The sequence below is a fragment of the Atractosteus spatula genome, chromosome 8, assembly GCF_055471065.1.
Source record: "Atractosteus spatula isolate fAtrSpa1 chromosome 8, fAtrSpa1.hap1, whole genome shotgun sequence".
NCBI classification, from domain to species: Eukaryota; Metazoa; Chordata; class Actinopteri; order Semionotiformes; family Lepisosteidae; genus Atractosteus; species Atractosteus spatula.
This window is the reverse complement of record NC_142713.1, coordinates 18,312,147-18,334,718: the sequence shown is the minus strand read 5'-3', so window position 1 is coordinate 18,334,718 and position 22,572 is coordinate 18,312,147. Positions and strand designations below refer to the sequence as shown.

The following is a 22,572-nucleotide window of genomic DNA, read 5'->3' as shown; positions in this document are numbered from 1 at the left end:
GCTTTTATATGAGATATTACATTTCAAATGACATCCTGGAAGAGGGTTGTGCATTCAGACAAGATGGCCACAAAACACTGGATAATAAACTGCAATCCTTCTCTCTGGTGACAGTTAAATCCAGGAAGCACAGGTTTCCTGTGTCAGTCCATATACGGTATCTTCTTCTAGATATTACAGGGAGCACTGCCTCTATAGGCCCCTGTTTTTCTGCTGCCATTGTCTCATTGTTTTGCCTTTTAATAGAGAAAGGCAGGGAAAGTCAAAACAGTTTGTAAATAGGAAGACAGATGCATTATTCAGGTTTTCAGTTTTTTATTAGCAAGACGTTTGTTCACATTCTTAGGTACCTACAATACCAATTTAGGTTAAAATGAACTTTTATAAGAGCTACCAATTTCACAGAAATTTACTAGTGCAAAAAACAAGCTGTTGCCACTACTCTACATGTTCAACACTGTTTAAGTATACAGTCTAGTCCTGTAAGGGAGGACATTGTGGTCTGTGTTTCCAGTTCTAATGAAATACTCCACTCCAGCTCTAGTTTGTCCATCCTTCACTAACAGAGCACATCTGTAGCAGCAGCCCAATGATCAGACAGACTCACTGCTGCACTGAGTGGAAGCTGTCTCATAAAAAGCAGTGCACAGTCAGGAAGGACTTTACACACCAATACAATGAACAAGCAACCTACTCAGCTTTTATACTCAACAGAATGAACACAAGAAATTCTTTACTACAAATAAATAAATTCCACCCCCTTCATTAACTGAAGAACATAAATCTACATATAAAATATATACAGGAAGAGGGGTGCGCAGTGTGCATTTTCTGTTTTCAAAAATTCTGTATGTGTTGCTTCAATCAGAGTTGTGTAAAATGATTTTGTCTCAGATCCAGACTATGGAAAGTTGACAGGTACCACACTTGGGATTTGTCATTAGCAGGTGGGTCTCACTTCTGATTTAATCTGGGCCTTGATTTCATAGGAAATAAACAGCAATTAACCAGGGAACGTCAGGGCATTTCCCCCAAGGGTTAGGTTATTCCAATTATGAAATCTAGCAAAATTTATGAAATGATTTGTGTCTACTCAATGTTGAATGTTTTGCATCTGAAAACAAATACAAAACTCAAATCTCAAAATATGTAGTGTAGATTTTCATTCCTCTGAGCTTATTCCATTCATTCCTAAAAAGTGCTGATTAAATCAATATAAGGTTCTGTCAATTTCCATCACATCCTTCTGTATCATTCCAGTACTCCCCAAAAAAGTTTTATTTTCATTTTTTTCCATGCAGTTTTAAACTGCATTGTTTTAAATTTAGTTTACAAATAAAAAAGGAACAGCTATTGATTTTTAACAATTGTTTGTTTTCTATTGTTCATCCCAATGGTAAGAGCTTCAAATGGACCCTGTGATTTTGGTTGAATACTGCACAGACTATTCCACTGCACACCCCTCCTGCAGATTGTGTTGCATTGCATATGCCTTTGGAACATTCATAATTGCACAGAGTACTTACAATATTTGTAAAAAGAGAAGTCTACAATGGTATTACTTCAGTAATACAATATATACACTGGTAAAGAATTTATTCCCAGTATTTAAACTAAGACAAGCATGCTAACACACTGCTTTGTGCTTGTTGACTAGACATGTGTTGTAAGATTTAATGAATTAAAAAAAACAGGAAAACAGATGAACCCTGGTGGCATTAGTTTTTCACTCTTTCACAAAGTCTGTAAAATAGAAAAAATGAGGATGTTTTTTTTTTCCCACCAGAACATCCAAAATATTTAATAGCTACCCGAAAATAGGGATGTTAAATTTAAAATATTGTTACTAATGGCATGTCTGAAGAATTCAACAGGCAAAGGCATGAGACGAGAACTACAGGTCTCGGCCTCATCTACAAATTTAACCAGCGTCGCTCTTCTGTTTCAGAAAGTGTCACTCCTTCCATTTAACACAAGCGCAGACTCAGACAGTATAGGCCAAAGCAGAAGTGATACCAGGTGTCCAAATGTATAAATTCTTCAAAACTGCTGCCTAGGACACAGTATTTTGTATAAGATACAGGGTATAAAATACATATGAAAATTGACAGAAAAGCGTAAAAAAAACTTTCCAGTGAGCAGATTCTCAACTAATGAATCTTGGCCATTTGACAAGGGTCACTGGTTATTACAGTGACATTTTTTTTAACCGTATAAGAAAATTGTGGCTAGCACATTTAAGGATATTCTTCATCATTCCTGATAAGTGCACTTCCTTATACTAGCATCAAAATTCTCTCTTGAAGTTCCTACAAGAATTGCCAACATCCAATCACTTAAATCAAGTGAAATTTTACTTTTAATTTTTTGCTAATGCACTCAGTTGTACATTTGGATATCAACTCTTCATATAAAAGTGCAAACTAAAATATTTCAATTGGTTTCCATATAAAAATATTATTTAACTCAAGTACGACATTCTTAATTTACTGGGTATAAATCCTTTGTAATCTTAGGTAAAACACATGGCTGCTTGATATCCCACATGCTATACTGTCTCTATACTGGCAGGGTGTATTTTAAATTCAAGTACTGCGAGTAAGAATACTGTGCAATGAGTAAATATCTGCAATTAAACGATGTCCAACAGATAATGAACTCCACATCGAAGTTGCTGGTATGTAGAACAGATATTCAATGTATTACTGACATCAGTCATAATTAGTTGCAAATGTTACAATATTTTATCCCCTGTGGAGTGTGTTAAATATCATCTAGCTTTGTCAAGACAGGTATCATCCTGAATTTTCGTTCACTGAGCTACAGTGTAAAAACTGGAGCAGAACATCTCAGCAAAATGATAAAAATGGTATTGCACAATGTTGCACCATTTTTGTTAGTTTGTGGTTTAGATACAAATGCAGGTTTGCATGCTTTTTTATGAGTAAACTCCACTACGGAAAAAGGCAAGAAGGTCTTAATTTTGGAAGTAAGAAATATGTTCCAATCGCTCGGATACAGTAAGCCCCCGGTTTAGTGGACTAATAGAGGTAAGGGGTGTCTGTTATTGCTGAATGTCTTTTACATTACAAGTTACTTTTTTCAGCCCCCAGACACACTACTGTAAGATAAATATACAGAATATACCATATACAGTATATGCTTTTTTCCTTATTTTATAATAACTGTAACCAACATTACAGTTAATGACAATTGTTCCTGTGGCTTTTTTAATCATAAATATACAAATTCTATATTTCATGTGTATGAAATATACTGTATCAAATTCACTGAAACATGAAAAACAAAAACAATCATCATAAGCAACTGACCTTCCTATACAGGACACTATTGACATTCCTGAATTTAAACCTACATGGTTTTTATTTTTACCATCTTTTATTGTTTGTACAAGGTCAGGTATTTCTGATTTCACCAACAAAATTCCCATTTAGCAGATTTTGTCTGTGAAATCTGAAGTCTGTTAAACCAAGGGTTTACTGTAATGCTGTTCTAAATACATTTCCATTGCAACCTAAACTGTTATTTTGTTCTAGTGGTGTTGCGAAATGTTTTATGTTTATAAATGTTTATATTTTATTGTTTACTGAATCTAGAGAAACCTTGCTTTGTATTCCCTCGAAAAATTAACTTCATTTGCAGTGATTATGGCATATTAATTTTAGACCTAGAAATAATGAATATCAAAGCGAACTGATTTAAAACAAAGTGTTCCTTGTTTCCAGCACAAAAGTCAGAGATTTATAGTAACTTCTAATATGCAAAACTTCTAATATGATCTAAGGCAACCTAGTTCATTTTTTTTACTATTTATACAACACGCTAGTGTATTGATACACAGTAGGCGAAAATTGCTAAAATCAATTATGTGGTGGAGAGAAATATTTAATAATTACTATAACTGTCCTTTCACACTCGCAATAATGAGATGGAAACTACAATTTGTTATTTAAATTCCTCCCTAAACCAAGGACTGAAAACATTACTAGTGTTATTTTACAAAGCACATGTCATAAATTAGTTTCATGAGGTATATAACTGCTCATGGCTGTCAGTAAATGACTCTGGTAAACGAACTCACATAGCATAGAGTTTTTCCTTAGAATATTCAACCCTTTAATAATTTAAGATACAAAACTACAGCACCTGTTCAACTACAATGCTAATCCTACCTAGCTTCAACCTTTTATTAAATCATATCAAAATGATTAAAAACGTTTTACTTTGATCTCTTGCTACATTCTAAAGCAATAATATTCTTTTAATTTAGGGGGTGCTCCTCTAGTTCTAAACACGTTCCATGTTATCTAAATATTAAAAATGAAATAAAAAAATGAATGGTTAGTATAACTGCATGGGTGGAATTTGCACTTTAAAGACCTTGGGAGTATACGGCACTAAAAAAAGAGGGAGGGGGGCTGATACTTGTGGAACGCAGGCAAACTGCTGGAGGATCTGGTAAAGCTCAGCTGCATCTGGTCAGTGGCGCCGGAGGACGGCCTGCAAGTCCTCTGGAAGGGAGCTGATGATGGTCTGGATGTAGAGCTCCAGTCTCTGCAGCATCTCCTCCTTGACTGGCAGCTGCTGGCGGTGGGCTCTCATCTAGTAGAAAAAGAAAACAGCAAGGACCTGACTCTGGTCTGAGCGTGGCTTTCTGGGACACAGCACGGAAATGGAAAGCAATTTCAAAGACTCAGGAGTTTTATTTTTAAATTCAAAATCAGCGTGTGTTCCTGAAGAGCCAGTGAGTTGGGCTATGTCAGTAGTCTATTGAAGGTGACATTGCCCAGGCAGTGCCACAGAGATGCCAGGCCTGGTTTGGCTTCAGCTGGATAGGCCACCCCCAGCCTTGGAACAATGACTCCTGGGAAGTAACATCACCGAGAGACATCTTGCTCCTCTATTCAGTGCAGACTCTCCTCTAAGGCACTGTGGAGTTTGCAATGTGTCAGATGAGGAATGGCTCAGCTGTTACAGCTGGGCTGGATGAGTCTTTGACAGGCCCTTACTCTTTCTGTGTGATGCAAGGATTGTAGCCACCATGCCAGACAGTCCAAATTTGGAAGGAATGAAACAATGGTCTTTTCCCAATTTAAAAATGTGTTAATCAACTCAAGAACTGCGCTCAAGAAAGATAAAGACAAAATGCATGTGTGCTTTTGACACAGTTTCAGTATACCAGCTTCTTTTAGACTTTGTGCAAATAATATATTTAAGTCACAGACTAACCGTAGCCCCCAGCAGACATATAATGCAGACTGTTAGGATGATTTCAAACCCAACCAACCACCAGTTATACTTCGCAGTCACTTGTAATTCCTGGTCAATGCCGGCCAACAGCATAAACTAATTTCACACTGAGAGTCTGAGAACTGTGGGCCTAGAATGTATCCACAGCCGAGGGCTTCACCAGCTGAGACACTCAAAAGCAAACATTGACAGAAAAGGGGCATGAAAACATCAATTTTTACATTTCTCTGCTAGATGAGCAAGATGTTCTCAGACTTCCTAAAGGTATGCTTTCCAGGGCCCTAGAAGATGAACTTAATCATAAGGAAATATCAATATAACAGGATGAGACAAGACGTTTACCTGCTCCACAGACAGATAAGTATCAGAAGTTCCTCACCTATGGGTCCAAATAACCATCAGACACAATCTTTCTTGTACCGTTAGGTTTTCGGTTTTAAAACACAAATGATTTTCAACACAGTGTGAGACCTCCTACTGTATTACACTTCAGCCAATGTATACAGCTTTAACATGCAGTGAGTTTCAGTGTGACCTGCTGTGTGCAGAAGAGAAACAGTGTGTAGATGCTTTTTACTTAACGCTGTTTGCCAAGAGTCCTTCCTAGCTACCAGTCAGCTGAGGTGTCGCTGTGCATGTCCATGACAAAAGACTCAAATCAAATTACTTACAGCATGTCTGAAACTTCCTAGAATTTGTTTTGATATACTTTGGTCAATACTATCTATCCAAGTCCAGTAACTGCTTCATCCTTACAGGAACAGGATGATCCAGAGCCTAACCTGACAGGAACAGGTTGCAAGGCGTGACTTCACCCTAGATGGGATGCCAGTCCATTGCAGGACACATACATACTTCTGGGAATTTATAGAAACTAAATAAGCTGAACAGCATGTTTTGAGACTGCAGAAGGAAATTTGTAATATGTAATAACAGCGTTGTCATACATTTAAGTTACTATTAGTTCAAAATGCCAGAGCTCTAATTGTGGAAAACAGCCACAATTCATTTCCTTATAGAAACTATGGACTGAATGTCTGAGTGCATGCATGTTGTAGAACGTTTTATGCCATTAAAAAGGACATATAATTACCAGCTTTTCTCGCAGTTTCAGGATTAAGTCCACGATCTCTACTTCGGATTTATCTTTAATCCAAGCCAGCAAATCCTGTACACAAAAAGATTATTTTAAAAAATATCAAAATTATAAAGTAGGTCAAATGATTTAAGAAGATAAAATAAGAAAAAATTATATCAAGAAAATATTAAGAAAAGATATAAAATATTAAGAAAAAAATGAAATATAAAAAAATCAATCAACCAAAAAGCAGTTGGTTAAACGGAAATAAAAGAACAAGGTATTTCAGTTCAGGTTCTAGAGAATTTCTTTTGGAGATGACTATATTGGCTGTCTGTTACGTACGGCCTCGCAGATAACCTCCAAGTGAAGACACTCCAGTTTTTGGGTCATTTCTTTGTGTCGAAGGCGATACCAGCCATCAAAGTTTGGGGACCTGAAAAATCTCCTGAAAAAATAAAATAAAAAAGGAATTTTGTGTATCTTCTAACGAACAAGAATGTTTGAGATGCATGGTAAAAAAGAAGTCTCAAAATGAACATAAATATTATACAAGTGCCATTTAAATTTTCTCTCACAGTGTGAGTTGGGTCTAATGTGTCATTTTTTACTGCTTCTAACTACCAGTTCCACAAATCACAAACTATGTCTGACCAAGGCTTCAGCCAATAGTGCTGGGAGGAAGAAGGCAAACTTCTTCCTCCGAGGTCATTATTATAATCAATTCAACATGGTATAATGCATTTCAGTCAGACAAATCAATTCTTTCAAGTGCACAGATTTCAGTGTTGTGATTTAGTGTGAGATATTAGGAATGAAAGGATGCCTGGCCTGGATTTCCTAGTGGGACTAAATGCAGTTACCGATACAGGCCCAGCCAGTCTCCCTTCAGCACAGAAGTAAGCTGAGGTCCTGCGTGCTCCAGCGTCTTCATGAACTCCTCCTGGTTGAAGGACCGGATTTGAGGAGGGTTCTGCAAGAGACACTTAATTAATATACTAATCAAGGCCAGAGAAACACTAAACATACATATATATATCTACCGGATTACAGTAAATACGTTTCCAAAACAATAAATTTGGCACAGTGCAAAAGACATCAAAATTAAGAACATACTTTCCAAGGCGTCACAGCTCTCTGGAGAGGCATCAGGCTTGCTACATAACGCTCCTGTGAAGAAATTGAGGACAAAAAGAAGGATGATGATGTCTGCCCCTGAAAACTGCTTTACTCATACATTATATATAAACTGAATGATTGAAAAAAATATCCTCAACTACTGTTTTCACAGCTTAAAGCCTACTGACTTTCACTATTACTAAATTCAAATCCATTAAAAAAAATAATAAGAATGCAATTTGGTGCTTTTGATACAACAATGTTCTTTCAGTTCAATCAGATCCATAAGCAAAAATGTGCAGCTAACCTGCAGACCCGTTAACATTCAAAAATGGCTCTTCAATTATTTTTGTTTTTAAACTCACATAATTCAGAATTTGGTGCTGAAATTGCAAAACCAATCATGCTGCTAAAGCTGATACCCTGGCTTCTTTCCAGAAACATCTGGATGAAACATCTTGAATCAATTAATTACTACCGCATGAGTTAGACAGGACAAATAACCTCCTCATTTGTAACCCTTCTTATGTCTTTTATCAACACTAGTTAATTTTCTTACATGAAAAATGAAGCTGTCAACAGAATGGAGCTTAAGCATGCTTAGGTTTTTTTCTGACATACTCCAATTTTTAAAGGTGACATCACTTGTTCTCATGATTACAATTAGATTAGTTATATCAACAGTTTGGGAACAAAATAGACCAAGCAGTGCCTTGTTTACAGCATTCCCATTTGAAGCAGCAGAATTTCACATGTCATTTACCTACAGTACATTTAGTCAGGATATGTTATTTGTAACAGAATATCCTTCAGATGACAATACTGAAACACAGATGATTATGCCTGCAAACAGTTTTAAATACATTCACAGAGGTAATGAACTCTTAAAATAAATGATGACATCATACATTTACCTCTTTAAAAAATTGCAAAATAGTCCACATTTATTCAATACTTGTACAAACTAGTTCAGTTTGGACAACTCTGAAACTCTACATTCCACTAAAGCAGAAAAGACTAACAGATGATCAAACATTTTCTGAACAAACATTTGTCAGGAACAAAACTTAGGTCAACTATTGGCAATAATACGGCCACACAAAAAGCCACATAGAGCTATAATGTAGCAAGGACTTTTGGATTTGCTGAAAGCATATAACAATGTATCTGTTACTGTATGTTGTAATAGCTGATAAAAATAACTAAGAATAATTTTCCTCCCTGAATTTAAGTACTAGCCCAGTGGTAACAAACATTTCATATTAGAATAACAGAATACATTTTGCAAGTCATACCTCTATATCTGTCCTGTTATTTGATTTGTGATTATATATACATGCACAGTAGGCCCCACTTACCAGTGGAATAATGAAGCTCTGTGTGAGCTCTAGGAAATGGCGCCTCAGAATTGCACTCTGTACCTCTGATGGTCTCTTCCTTTGAATTCCCTAAAAAAGAAAATAATTGAAAACAAACCAGCTTGTATAAGAGCATAAGCTATGGATTCCTAGCAGACCCATATAGACATAACCAGGAAACTGAACCACACTTCCAATGGTTAGCCTCTCCTGTCCAGAAATGAAATGAAACTTTGGGCACAGTATTGTCTCTCTAGCGTAAGAACATTTATAGCTTACAGGCTCATGTGCTGGAAAGCACTGGTGAAGGTTCTGGTGTCACCAGCAATTCCGCATCACTTGAATTGTTCCAAAAATGCAATATGTGAAGTACAGGAAAACTCCAGTCAAAGCTGTAATTTGAATGTGCCGTGACAGTACCTAGCTTTATTTCCAGTGGTTTTACAAAATGAGGGTCATCCTCCAAAGAAACTCTTCTCTCAGCTCAAGAAAAATTGGAGAGGTTACCACCATCTCTCCAGCCTACACAGCTCCAAACTCTCACAGGTCAATCAACCCACACTTACTTACACAGTGTAAATGGTGTATGTACTGTTTGTGTAAACCCCTCAATCCAACAGTATCGATATACAATATAAGTGAACACAAGAGAAATTTCAGGTTTATCTTCAAGGCTGTCTCCACTGCAGCAGTTTGTACCAGTCCTATTCTAAGTAATATTACAATTAAAATATTATATTACAACTAAAATATTACTATATAAACGATTTTACAACAAACATAATAACTTAACATTGTGAAGTCTTTATTTAAACATAGCTACAAGTATACTAAGTCAGGGTACATATTACCTAACTAATTAAAACTTGTGCCCAGTGTGCTATCAAAGCATGAAATCAAATATAGTAGGAAGCCTAATACAGTTCACCATCAGGTGCAAATTATTCACTTGATATGTGCTTCCTTAAGTTACCAAAGAGCTGAAAATCGCTGGATACCATATCAGGACTTTAAGACAGGTGGTCCAGCACCTCCCACTAGTAACACTGGATGCATTCACAGGTGTTTGATAATAAACTGCCTCATGAAACCAGGTCAGCCGTGATAGTAGCACTCAGCATTTACCCTCCATGTGTCAAAATGTCACCCTGGCAGAGGAAATCAATAATTTGGGACAAACTCCATCTATCTTTCGTCTCACTTTATTCAATAAAGGGTCACAGGGAAGCTGGAGCCTATCCCAGCAAGCAATGGGTGCAAGGCAGGATACACCCTGGAGAGGACTCCAGGCTATCACAGGACACATGCACAGACATAGCTCACAAGCACTCAGACCATGGCCAATTTTCTCAGAAGCCAACTATCCCACCATTATGTCTTTGGACTGCGGGAGGAGACCTAATCGCCCAGAAATAGTAGAACTCTACACAAACCTGGGGGAGAACATACAAACGCTATGCAGGTAGCACCCCAGGAATTGAACCCAGGGCCTCAATGGTGCGAGACAGAAATATTAAACACTGCGCCACCTTGCTGCCCTGGGACAACCTGATAGTCCACAAAACACACTTACAGGGCCCTCTTCACAGATGGAACATTTTTAACTTCTCTGCAGGAACAGATGACAGTTTCTTTGCAACTGGAACTTAATTGAGTAAAATGCACTCACATTTTATCTCCAGTAACAAAATTCTGCATACGTAACATATTAAAAGCAGCAGAGAGCCACATCCAGATGGATCTGTGAATGTATGTGGGTTGCTTTGATCCCCAGGAGGCACACAATACCTGAACTGCCCTGGGTTGATGTTGTTCTTTGAAATGTGGTGGCTCTATGCAATGACAAGTTTCTTATCTGCTCATCTTGAAAAGTCCATCTGGCCACTATTGAAGGGAATGGACCATACTCCAGACTCCAACTTCTATTTCTTGAGATCTATAGTTCATATATCTACATGATTCAACAATGAATTTCAGCTAAGGTCATGCACACCTCAACATTTGACCACGTTTGCATGGTTTGCCAGGTTTAAACTGATGGTGGTCATTACAATGGGTGGTGCACTCAACAGCACTCTACCTATTCACACTTGCCAGGAGACACTGAGAGTTACTGTTACCTTATTTATCGACATGTTCCTATACTGTATGTGTGGGTATATGACACATACAGCCCTCCATCCACTTGGATAGTGGATGTGCAAAAGTGTTTTTTTAAAGAAGGGCAGCTTAAAAATAGTTGTGCTGCAGTGCAATTAAAGAGGTGCAGAGAGATATTATACCTTTATGTCTGTTCCAGATGGACACTGGATAAAGATTAACAAGGAAAAGGAACTTAACAATGGAAGACCATTTTAAGAAAACATGAGTATGCCAAGAAAAAAGGTGTACCGTCTCCGAGATTGATTTATTAAGAACAAAACATAACGTTGTTGTATTTTTGTTTATAATGTAACATGTTTTACAGTTCAGAAACATGAGCTAAATCATTCCCAAATGATAGCAATTTCGTTCACACTTTTTAGTGATCTCATTCTCAACAAAATGTCAACGAAACGACATTTGTAATTAATGTTGAAAGATTACTTGTATAGGTTCCGTTTAAGACACTGTTTGGTTCAATAAGAAAAAGACAAAAGAATCACAGTTTATTCGGATTTAGTTTTCTACTTACTTTTAACAGTCTTTTAATTAGGGCCTTGTCTTTGTGAAGAAATGTTTTGTAACCTGTATAAATACCTATGGAGAATATGGAGAAAACAAAATCAGGAACTGAAAAAATGTTGTACTGTGTGTAAAAAATAAAAACACTGATGTGTTACTACATTACATCATGAATAAACCCATGTACCCACTTCCTGCAAGTGCAGGTTCTGGTTAAACAGTATTCAGTACTAGCAAGCAAACATGTCAGATGCTGTAAAGAGGGCAGTTTACATTAGCTGGATAATCGGGCTCGTCATGTTGAAAGAACAGAACAGAAACCTGCTGAAGTTGTAAAAGAGGATCCAAACAGCTCAATGGTTAGGAAGCGCATGTAGTTTTCAGAAACCTCCACTAGAGGTCCCCGTGGAAATAAAACTTCAGGCTGACTATTTTGCATCATTTAAACCCCAGGTGTCCAGTCCAGGTCCTGAAGTTCTGGTGTGTCTAAAGGCTTTCATTCCAGCTCACCTCTTAATGTGCTCCAGCTGGTTACTGGCTTAACTGGACGTACTTGTCCACTTCTTCCTGGTCCTACAACCAGGACTGGACCCTGACTGACACATTTAACACTACTGCAAACCTGGCTAGAGCAACGTTTATTATCTGTTTTATATTAATTTCTGAACCACGCTCATTGCAAACTTTGCATTTCTGTGCGGCAGCTGTGTTACTCTTCTTTGTAATTTCATTAATTTGTATTCTGTTTTACATAAATCAATAGTTTGTGCCGATTCTTGTCAGTTGAACGTCACTAAGACTGTCCAGGTGAACAAATAATTTGGCAGACAAATGCAAATAAAATATACAGTAGACAGATAAGACAAGAATGAAAAGGCTCACCTGGCTTTGTATCTAGTGTCTTTAGTTTTGCCAGTTTCTTCACTTTCACTTGTTTTGGCAAATCCCCTTTACAGGAAGGAGACAAGTTATAACATACAAAATTAAAACCAAAAGGAAACAGGCTAAGAAGAGACAGCACTGTTTTACATGGTAAAACCTGTGCAATTTTATAATGAATTCATGGCTAATATTTAAAAGATAGGTGATAACATTTCAATGAAATGGCTGGAAAAATGGTTTGTGCCATATTTTACTTTTGCAGCCAAGAATCACACTAGCTGCTCAACTGTGAACAGTATTACACCAGTGTTCACACTTAGCACACATAATATAGAGGCCTCGTCAACAAGAAGAAATGAGAATGATCTACTTTACACCCCAATATAAGATGGCAATAAAATTACTCACCATAGATCCACTACTCTTTTCACACTTAACCACGGATTTGTGAACACTGACATCATGGGTTATTTCAAAAAGAGGAGGTTCTCTATAAGCCTTCTGAAATGTGGGCTTTTCATCACCAACCTGACATCTTGAGATCTCCTAAGCGAATGATGTGAGGCCAGTACTGGAAGGTCTTGATGAAAAAGGGGTTTGTAACTCCCAGGATCACATTTGGTCTATTGAAAATACACAAAGTATTAATACTGGAGATTTTTAAGACAGCTTCATGTTGCTACAATACAATTAAAAAAAATTCTAAATGCATTTGTGCCTGTATATACATATACAAGTACATATACTGACTATTACAAAGGAACATTATTTTGCAGGCTCCTGCATCACTATGATTTGGTTAGAGATAATTAAATTTCACACCCGCAATTGGGACTGCATGCTTTTTAACACACAGCCTAACCTGGAAGGGTGATCCCTATAATACGTTTATACATCTATGTTAGTGGTCAAAATGAACCATGTAACTCTGAGGAGCCCTAGTAAGAGCGGAACAGCTGTCTCTTTGCTAAGTTTTACTTTAGAGACGCAAAAGGGCAGAGGGAGAAGTTGCAAGATACTTCTGACTCCTGTAACATTGAGACTAGATGAGAGCTAATTAATATGTGGTGTGGCTACATGACCTTAACATACACATTAACATGGAGGAGGGGTGTCCCTAGTAAAATACTCATTGTGGTTGTTAATATTATTTGTCTCTTTCCAAACCCTCTATGCTTTGTGAAATGTGTAAATGTCTATTTTTAATATACAATTATATTTTAACCCCCCAATGTGTTATCTCCTACTTTTAACCCGCAAAGCTCAATACTATTGGTCTTGCTCCCACACAGGAGAGACAAAATCATCAGACATATACTTGGAAACATGCAGAAAGCCATGTGTTTCTTTTCGTACTGTAAGCCCACAGCAACAACAAATGAGTGAAGACAGTCCAGCTCTGACTGAAAACTGAAACGCCTGACATAAAGAGAGATGTTCCTGGCAAACTTTTGAACCAATCACCCTCAGAAGCACTTGGCCAGTTGTGTGCTGCCGCCAATCAGTTAGGACGCAGCCCAGCTTTGAAACAGTGATATTTAGACTTTAGGGGCCATCCCATACTCTAAACAGAGACCTTCACTTGTTGAGCTCCTCGGGGAGATTACATTTTTGGCAAAGACAATCTAATGAAAATGCTGCTGCTCGCTGCCAAGACTACAGTTTCAAAACAAGAAAAAAACATCCTACTTACGGAGCCTGAGTCCTGGTTGTGTACTCTTTAAATTCGCTGTCGTGAATTGTGAAGTAAGGTCGAAAGTCACAGCAGTATTTTAGCGGAGTCACACAGCTAGAGAGGGATGCCAGAAAATGCATTAATCTGTGTGACACATTTATTCTGTTTTTAATGATTTTTCTGTATGAAAAACCAAACCGATAAAAAATGTCAGTGAAAGTAAAATGACACTTCAGATAATGAAATAGTGTAAAAAACATTAAGAAGCACTTCATGCAACAGCATATTGCTTTAGTTGCATTTGCTCTTTCTTTGATGCACTATTGTTCCGTTATAAATTCACAATATGACTTTCAAACCATTTTTGCTTTCAAACCATATTAAAATAAACTGCCTTAACAAAAGGTTACATAAAAAAATTACCTCCCTTCTCCGTCCCTGTGTCTATTGTCTCCTGCATGTCTAAACATTTATACACTTTCATAAAATGGGAAGCAAAGCTTTCCAAAGCATTACATTTATGGAAAATCCTAACATTTTCGTCAAGTGCAGCCTAATATTGCCGGACGGAATAATATCTTAGATGGAATAAAGAACACCATATTCCTAAAAACAATCAAAGGATCACTTAAATTTATATAAAGAAATAAGATCTTTCTAGTCTTTTGCAATGCAAAAAAGTGGTACATCAACTTTGTTAACAGTACCTGATAAGGGCCAGTACAGTTTCTGAGGAAACTGTTGGGGATGATGCCATGACAACAACAGGCTCTCCTAGTAACATCAGCTCCCAGAGCATCTGACTGTGAATCAGGATTGACTGGAAACACCTTTAAAAGAATACGTTACTTTTCGAGACATAACAAACAACTTAAGCAAGAAGAGTATACTACATGACAAAACATTTCTAGCCCTTGATGACAACTAGATCTTTTAACAATGCCCTGCTACTAAAACAAAATGCAGCAGATAAGAAAACCTAAGATAGGAGAAATGTCTATACACCTTTTCCTAATGTGATACTTATAACAAAAAATGCTTTTTTTCCACGTGATCATTTATATGCAAAGGAGAACAGCACCTTTTGAGGATTTGTTATGAACTGGTCAGTATGGATGCCCAAAACTGATTTTACTGCTACCTATAAGCAATGAGGTGGTCAAGCTGACGGAAAACATTTTTGACAAAAACATGAAAAGGTGACACCACTGAACTTGAGATAGAAAACAGGATATACAGTGTATTAATACAACAAATTACATGCAAAAAGTATGTTCAGAAAAACAGCAAACAGTACTTACTTGAATACGTCTAGCTCATGGACGGTAGGTAGGACCATCGGAGCTGGAAGAAGGTTCTAGATGTAAAAAGGAATAAAATATCCAGTTAATATAATATTTATAACTACACTTTTATATGAGGCAGGAGTATCTAGTCCTGATGTATCATCAGGTATTCTATTTAAAGCAGTAACATCTGAAAAGCTGGGAGTCACAGTTAATGTGGTCTGATTAAGTCAGTCACTCGCTGATTTAGCTTAAGAGCTGAGCTCCACTTTAGTGGAAGCCATACACATATTACCCTTCAAGTTGGGTTTCCCTAACATTTCATTTGCATTTTTCCTTCAAAAACGAAAACTAAGACTGGACAGTCCTGTCATAATGTGATAACACATCTTATTTCAATTTGGTTAGTTTTTATTTTTCAGAAATGGTGAAAAGATAAAACTTTTCAGTATGCTTTTTATAATGCATGTATCAGCAACTGTTATATGCTTTACAAACTTCAACCTTAAATAAAGCTGTATAGGAAAAGAGATGGCAAACTCAGAAAAATTTCTTATTTTGTGGTCAGTTTTGACACATCCAAACAGTAGCTGGATGTGGACGACTTGTCTCAGAAGAGGGTTTGTTAACATACCTCCTTGTACGACTGCTTCAAAGGACTGGCCCCAGGCTTGTCATTCCTCGAAGGGATCCTGACCTGCAAAAGCCACCAGAGGCCTTTTTTCACAGCCATGTCTGATTACTGGCTTCTAAAAATCTACTGATTTAAGAACCAAAAACTAAAAAAACAAAGCACACACAATATACGAGATAAAGCCATTTAAAGAGCAGTAAAATTGAATGTAGCCTTGATTAATAAATGAATGTACCTGCAATACTACTCCCATCACTGGCAGATTCAGTGTCTGTCCTGGCACTGGAGAAGGCCACTGATCAATCTCATTGCACACTACAGCCCAGAGATGAAGCAAATTGTAAAATACAAAATGAGACAAAATAGTATGAAGTATTTTACTTGAAAAACATTCAGGTTTACGGTAACATGGTTAGCTCAGACCTCCCGATACCCAGTTAAAAGTTCTGGGTGACATTACCGTCAATTCCGAATCACATCAATATGGCATAAATCACCCTTGGAGGCATTGCATTTAAAACAATAACAAACACTTCAGCAAACTCAGACGCCAGTATTGGCTACAAGCCTATCTTCGTTCTAATAAATTACAAACGGCAATCACTCATGTTTTAGTAAGTCAGTTTTAAAGCCTGGAGAAATGACCGTAAGTAAGAAACATCACTGACTGAAAAAGAATAGACTAACCGCAGATTGACTAGGTTGGTGGAAACAACATCTTATAATTATTTGGGCGGAAAAAATCATTAGAGCAGGGTTCCTCTAATTCCCCACATTTTAAACTTTTGCAGCTATCAACTCAACTAATTAGCGGATGTAAAATAAGTAGTATCAATATAACTATATTAAGTTAGTACAATAGAGCAGACTGGAAGTAGCTCTGCATTAGAGGAAGATGTCAACTGATAACATACACAATGTGCTTCTGAAAAAAATGAAATCAGCTCTGACAAAAGGATTTTTTGTATGAGTTTTATTTATAAAGGATATTTCCTTTGCTTGTGTCTCCTACTAGTTCCTACTCGGAATACGTTCTGAGCCCTCTCAGATAGCACTTACACAGAGTTTAATATCTGTCTTTGCAAATTACAATATTAGGGAAATATATTACTACAATAGTTCAGGTGGGTAGCTGCGTCAGCATGCGTAGGCTGCAAAGGAACAAGTAATAGGTTTATTCCATGCTGAAAAAAAGAAGAAAGAAAACACAACGTTTCGGCCGTGGAGCCTTCTTCAGGTGTCATATATTTTACATATTATAATAAAATGGGTGAATACACTGTCCAACCAAAGTCTGATTCTGCCCCATAAAACTAAGATACATTCTAGAAAAATGACAAACCACTTCCTTCCTGCAGTCATGACAGCTCTGTCCAAAAACGGCTATGCACAGCCAAGCTGACGTGGTAAAAATGCTGATTAGCAAGTGCCAGTTCAAAGACTTGAACCAATTTCAACAAGAAAATCAATGGAACTATTGTCCAAAGATTAGTTTTGTTTTAAAGCCAACTTGACAAACCAGCAGCACAGAAGCTTGACAGGGTGAAACGTAAGCATGCATAACACCCAAAATTCAATTCTATTTTGTATTCATTGTGTGGACAAGACAAAACCTGATTCCAATTCTAAACCCTTCCTTATAAACTGAAATCCATGCTAAATTTAGGCTAGTTCAAGCAACACTATAAATCTGAAGATACATTTAATGAACGGTCAAAACACAAGATTAGAACTATATAATCGTAGACTTATTTTTAATTTGGAACCACTACTTATTTCTCTGCTTTTGACTCCTGTTTCTGTTTTAGCAGAGCTCATACTGTTTGTGCTCTCCTCCAACATGCCCATCCAATATCAGTGCCATTCGCCACACGCTACGCCGACAGCGCCATAGCGCTCTACAGGAGAGCTAGTTCCAGTGCCTCCTGGAAGACGCTACAGAAGCAAGTTCCCAGCAATCGCTGTTGCATGGCATACCCCAAGGAAACTCTGGTCAACAGGAGTCCATCTATCTGCCCACTCTTCCCATGCCAGAACCACCAAAACCTGGAGCACTGGGCCAAGTCTTACTCTGACATCACGCCTCCTATTGTCTCGGCCCCCTGGGACTCCTGGGGTAAGAAAACCGAAGGTGGCAAAAGTATACAAAAATGATTTCCCACCTGCCTCCAGGCAGGGCTCTAGTTTCTCAAAGTATTCCGGAGCAATCAGCTGCAACAGAGACTGGAAGAGATTGACATAGGGCAGCCTGGAAACCAGAACCAGAGACTGCAAAGAAAATAAACATGTTAAAAAAAAGGCTTTTTAAAACATAGAATTATACTGTACAGAGAACATAAATTAGTAACCTGACCTAAGAATTAAAAAAGAAAACAGTGACTTTTTAATTGCAGGGTTCTGCTTGGTTGTTTCTCATGAAAGGCTTAAACTGGACTCTTCCCAGATCTAATTGAGAACATATTTCCATTACCACACTGGGAACTATAACTAAAGATCATATTGTATATGGAGAGAATTAAAAGAGCGAATTACATTAAGAGTTTGAAGTTTGCTCGACTAGACCTACCTTTTGGAAATATCCTCTCTTCACAGACACGTCCTTAACTTGTCTGAAATATACATAGCCATAGTAATGTGCCAGTTCTCTCTGCAAGATAAAGACTCACGTTTGAGGCCTGTCAGCCTTACTCTTCAGTGCATTAACAACAAGCAAGCAAATCTACTTTAATTTTGTGACCATGAAATAGATAAATAAACTGGCCAGAAAATAGGCTTCTGGTAAATTTTTTACATTAATTATTACACACAGCTTTTACATACATTAAATTATTTATTATTCACAGTTCTCAAAGATGTTGATGAAAATTGATGCAATCAGTACAAACATCTTTTAGCTTAAGGATTTAAAAATATGTAACATTACATTGTGCATCTCTATGTTTTACAGCTGTTGCAGTGATGTGTATGCAAGATTCCTGTTCAAAGTTCACATCCTCAGAAGGTTTAACCTTGCATAAATGAATGTGGCCTATGCAATCACTTCCAACTCAGGTTCCAAACATTCAGTACAGCAATCATGACACGTTAAGGCTACTGTCTGATGTCTCTTGCAGCCGCTGGAGAAATACCGGGCCGAGACAGAAATCCACGTTTTGGGAAAAAAGGCACCTGTGAGTGACATCTAAAGACCAGCTACTCTGATATCATGCCTTGTGGCTATGAAGTTAATTTCAGATTGTATTCATCTTGAATAAAGATGACGATCTTTTATTTTGTACCTGTAGTGTTACGGGTGCATCTCTGTTGTAAGCATCCTCATCTCGAAACCATGATGTCTTCTGTCCCACTGACTGACGCACTCTAAAGCTGAACTGGGTGTCTCCAAGACAACCTAATAATCGTTAAATACAGGAAGTTTCGGTTTGGCACTATTAAAGTATTCTCTAGTTTCTAAGCTATAAAAAAACTACCAAGAACACTCATTTGCCATTCAACGGGGGTCACATCAATATTTTTTTCTTCTGTGGTTCGGTAACAAAAGCCATTGACATTGTGCCATTCAGCAAATTGACACCTAAGCATAAGTGGAAGTATGCCAAAGGTACATCTCAATTCACTGAGGCACAGCATTTTAAAAGCAAGTTCCTGCTCACAAAAGAGTAACTATGTTAATTGATGCATAAAAAATATGAAACTGATCAGTGTTATGAGTGCAACAGCAACTGTCAGAAATGGGAGTGAGCTGCTTCAGTTGTAGAGAGCTTTCCAATGGTAAGTTCAAGGAAAACCTAACAAAATAATAGAGATATCAATCTCACAGCTGAAGTGCTGATGTCCACAAGATAGTGTCATTACCCAAGTGTTTGTCTTCTGTTTAGTTGAAGCTGCCAAACAGTAGCTCTTATTCCTGAGAAAAGTGCTTCTATAGCCTGATACTCTTGACCTGAGTCTAGCTGGGTTTTTTAAATACTTAATTCATGCCTTTACTTAGGCACTAATTTAAACTAGAATTACTACATTTTTAGCTCTTAAAGAGCCATATTTTAAGCTACTGCATCCACTCTTGTTATACAAAAAAGCCTCTTATTCTTAGTAAGGGTCACTGCAACCTGAAGGCTAGGAAGGACTGTAACCTAGACAGGACACACACAAGCAAAGAAAGACATTTTTAAGATGCCAGTTAACAGAGCCAACATGTTTTTAGAACATGAGAGGAAACCAGAACACCCACTGAAAACCAACACAAGAAGACAAACATATTATAATTAATATTAAAATGCTGATCACAAAATACTCTAGATTAAAATCAATTGGCTCCACCTTACCCGAGTAGGAATCTGGAAAGGACAAGTAGCAAATGCTTGTTTTCTGAGAAACAGAGACAGAAAGGATCCAACATGAAACCAACCACACCATTTGTAGAATAAATTAGACAACTTCAAGATTCAAAAGTCAAGTAAAATCGATCAATCAAAGTTTATTTATCAAATGCACAACAATACAGCGTGCAGCAGCAGTTGCTGGCAATGAAATGTCTTGTTGAAAAGTGACACAATGTAAGATCACACAGATTCCTGCACCTTTCTTTCAGTTTTCTTTTCCAATATCATCAACAGTGAAATACGTTTATAACAAAGTTTTAAAACCACTTAAGAAACATATCTATTATTTCCCAACAACACAGGCACAGAAGGAGATGATACTTGCAACATTTTGCTATAAGTTGTAGAAATGAAATTATCTTTTAAAAATCAATTAGAAATACAAAAAGCTCCTGAACCTTTTGTATGATTTCTTTAGTGTGTTCATACTTTATGTATTATAAATGGTATCTTATGAAATATATTTTATATTTAGAAGCACCAGCGTTCCTCAGCAGTATATGTTTGAAATAAGTCTGGAAACAGGCACACCCACTGGAAACCCTCATGGACACAACAAGAACATGCACAGCCTGTACAAAATGATCTTCCGTTCAGTTCTGAACCCAGGCAGCAAGAAATGTGAGGAAATGTCACAGCATGTCATCCCTTTTACATTCCATTAATTAAAACTTGCATAATGATATAAAAAAGGAAAACTCACTTCTTTCTCTGTTAGCTTAACATCATGGGGATACACAAGCTGAAAAAGAGGAAAAAATACAAAAAAAAACAAACTGAGTGTACATACCGTGCACATATCACTCTGGCAGTTTTATTTAATCCCAGTGCCAGGCCTGTCAGGAATGCAGGGCTTCTGGTAATTAAAGAAAGCCCTGCAAATGCAAACTACAGACAATATGAGGCGACCTCACAGGCAAGCAGAACAATATGTAAGCATGTCCTTTCCACACCTTGCAGGTATAAAAAAAAACAAGGAGAGAACTGTATTTTATTGTCATATTAACGGAACACGCCATTTCAGTGGCCACTAGAGCTTCTTCACACACGATGGACCACTTTAAACTACAGTACGTGGTCTCACTTTAAAGCTTGGCAATGACACTTTCAGAAAGGGTCCATTTACGTGGCTCCATAGCAACTCACACCCGCGGGTGTTTAAGAATTAGTAAAGCAGCCTCCCGGACGTTTCATTACAGCAACGCAATGAAAATGACAATAGCCAGCGTGTTAATTATCTTTAAAGCAAAGAATGAGACGGCCACCCCAACACTCCCACTATATTTTTATTCACCCTGGATTTTCTTTTGAACGGCAACAGTCGGTCTTTAACTATATATTAGCCTGAAGACCTCAGTTATTCCGATAGTTTTTTTTCATTGTACTCTTTATCTCCCGTCTTGGCTCTGTAGTGTCATGCTGCGAACCCCGCATCACTGCCCACCCGGTCCGGCCCAGGGATGCTGCGGTACCTCGATGGCCTGCCCGAGCTCCAGGTCGAAGGTGACAACGCACACGCACTCCAGCCAAGAGGAGAAGCGGGCCCACGGCACCCGGCTGGCCACCGCCTCAGCGCCTCTCTCCGCTTTCCCATAGCTGCGACTTTCGCCGCTTTCGAAAAGGTCCATCACGGCTCAGCAAGCCATTTCCTCATCGTCTTGGATGCTGCGCGAACTGCACGGCAACCAATCGCGCTGCGCGAAGACAAACAGGAACAGCGCCCTCAGCCGAGGAGGACTCCCAGCCTCACTGCAGGACTTGCTCGTTTGTTTTTCTTGCCGACCTCACCTGTTGCTTGTGCTTTGCACGACTGTTTTGAAGTTGTCGGCGCCTCTTACATTACTTTCCCTCCTCTGCTGGCTGTCCGTGATGTTCGACCTTGCATTTAGTGTAACGTGGTAAAATTTAAAAGGTTAGCTCCACGCTCAAACTCAAAGGTAGAAAGAAAGACAACGTTTCAGCCGCCGGTATCTTGTATTTCTTCTGTTTCTCAGTGCGGAATTAACGATTATTAGTTCATTTGTAGATAACGCAGCTCCCCCCGAACCTCACAGCAATACTTTATATTACGCCTCTATACGTCTCAATAGATTTTGATTTAAGTAACAGAAAACAGTTATATTTTATAAGTTGTAGAAAGGTTTGACGATTAAGAAATCGGGTTTTCTTTTGCTCTAGCTGCTACCTCCTGTGATATTTGGGATACTATCGATAAATGTAGCA

General features: G+C 37.9%; 1 protein-coding gene across 1 annotated transcript; it reads right to left on the bottom strand.

Annotated features, from left to right (window-relative positions):
- Positions 1-298: 298 nt before the first annotated feature.
- Positions 299-22,053, bottom strand: dennd6b (DENN domain containing 6B). The gene is made up of 20 exons (XM_088922812.1): positions 21,822-22,053; positions 21,053-21,091; positions 20,293-20,335; positions 19,246-19,358; positions 18,534-18,614; positions 18,130-18,235; positions 16,203-16,282; positions 15,968-16,030; positions 15,349-15,404; positions 14,755-14,877; positions 14,066-14,161; positions 12,901-12,995; positions 12,373-12,438; positions 11,501-11,565; positions 8,827-8,916; positions 7,466-7,519; positions 7,213-7,322; positions 6,695-6,797; positions 6,365-6,439; positions 299-4,623 (listed from the first exon to the last, which is right to left on the bottom strand). The coding sequence occupies exons 1-20, from the start codon at positions 21,975-21,977 to the stop codon at positions 4,501-4,503; spliced, it is 1,737 nt and encodes a 578-aa protein (XP_088778938.1). The 5' UTR covers positions 21,978-22,053; the 3' UTR covers positions 299-4,500.
- Between the last annotated feature and the right edge of the window lie 519 nt (positions 22,054-22,572).

Bases quoted from the DNA above. Each gene is read 5' to 3' on its own strand.
- dennd6b (XM_088922812.1), bottom strand. From the start codon at position 21,977: ATGGACCTTTTCGAAAGCGGCGAAAGTCGCAGCTATGGGAAAGCGGAG. The intron at 6,440-6,694 runs GTACGTAACAGA...TTTTGTGTACAG, and splicing joins TGGAGGTTATCTGCGAGGCC to GATTTGCTGGCTTGGATTAA. The intron at 4,624-6,364 runs GTAATTATATGT...TTTTTCTACTAG, and splicing joins TGAAACTGCGAGAAAAGCTG to ATGAGAGCCCACCGCCAGCA.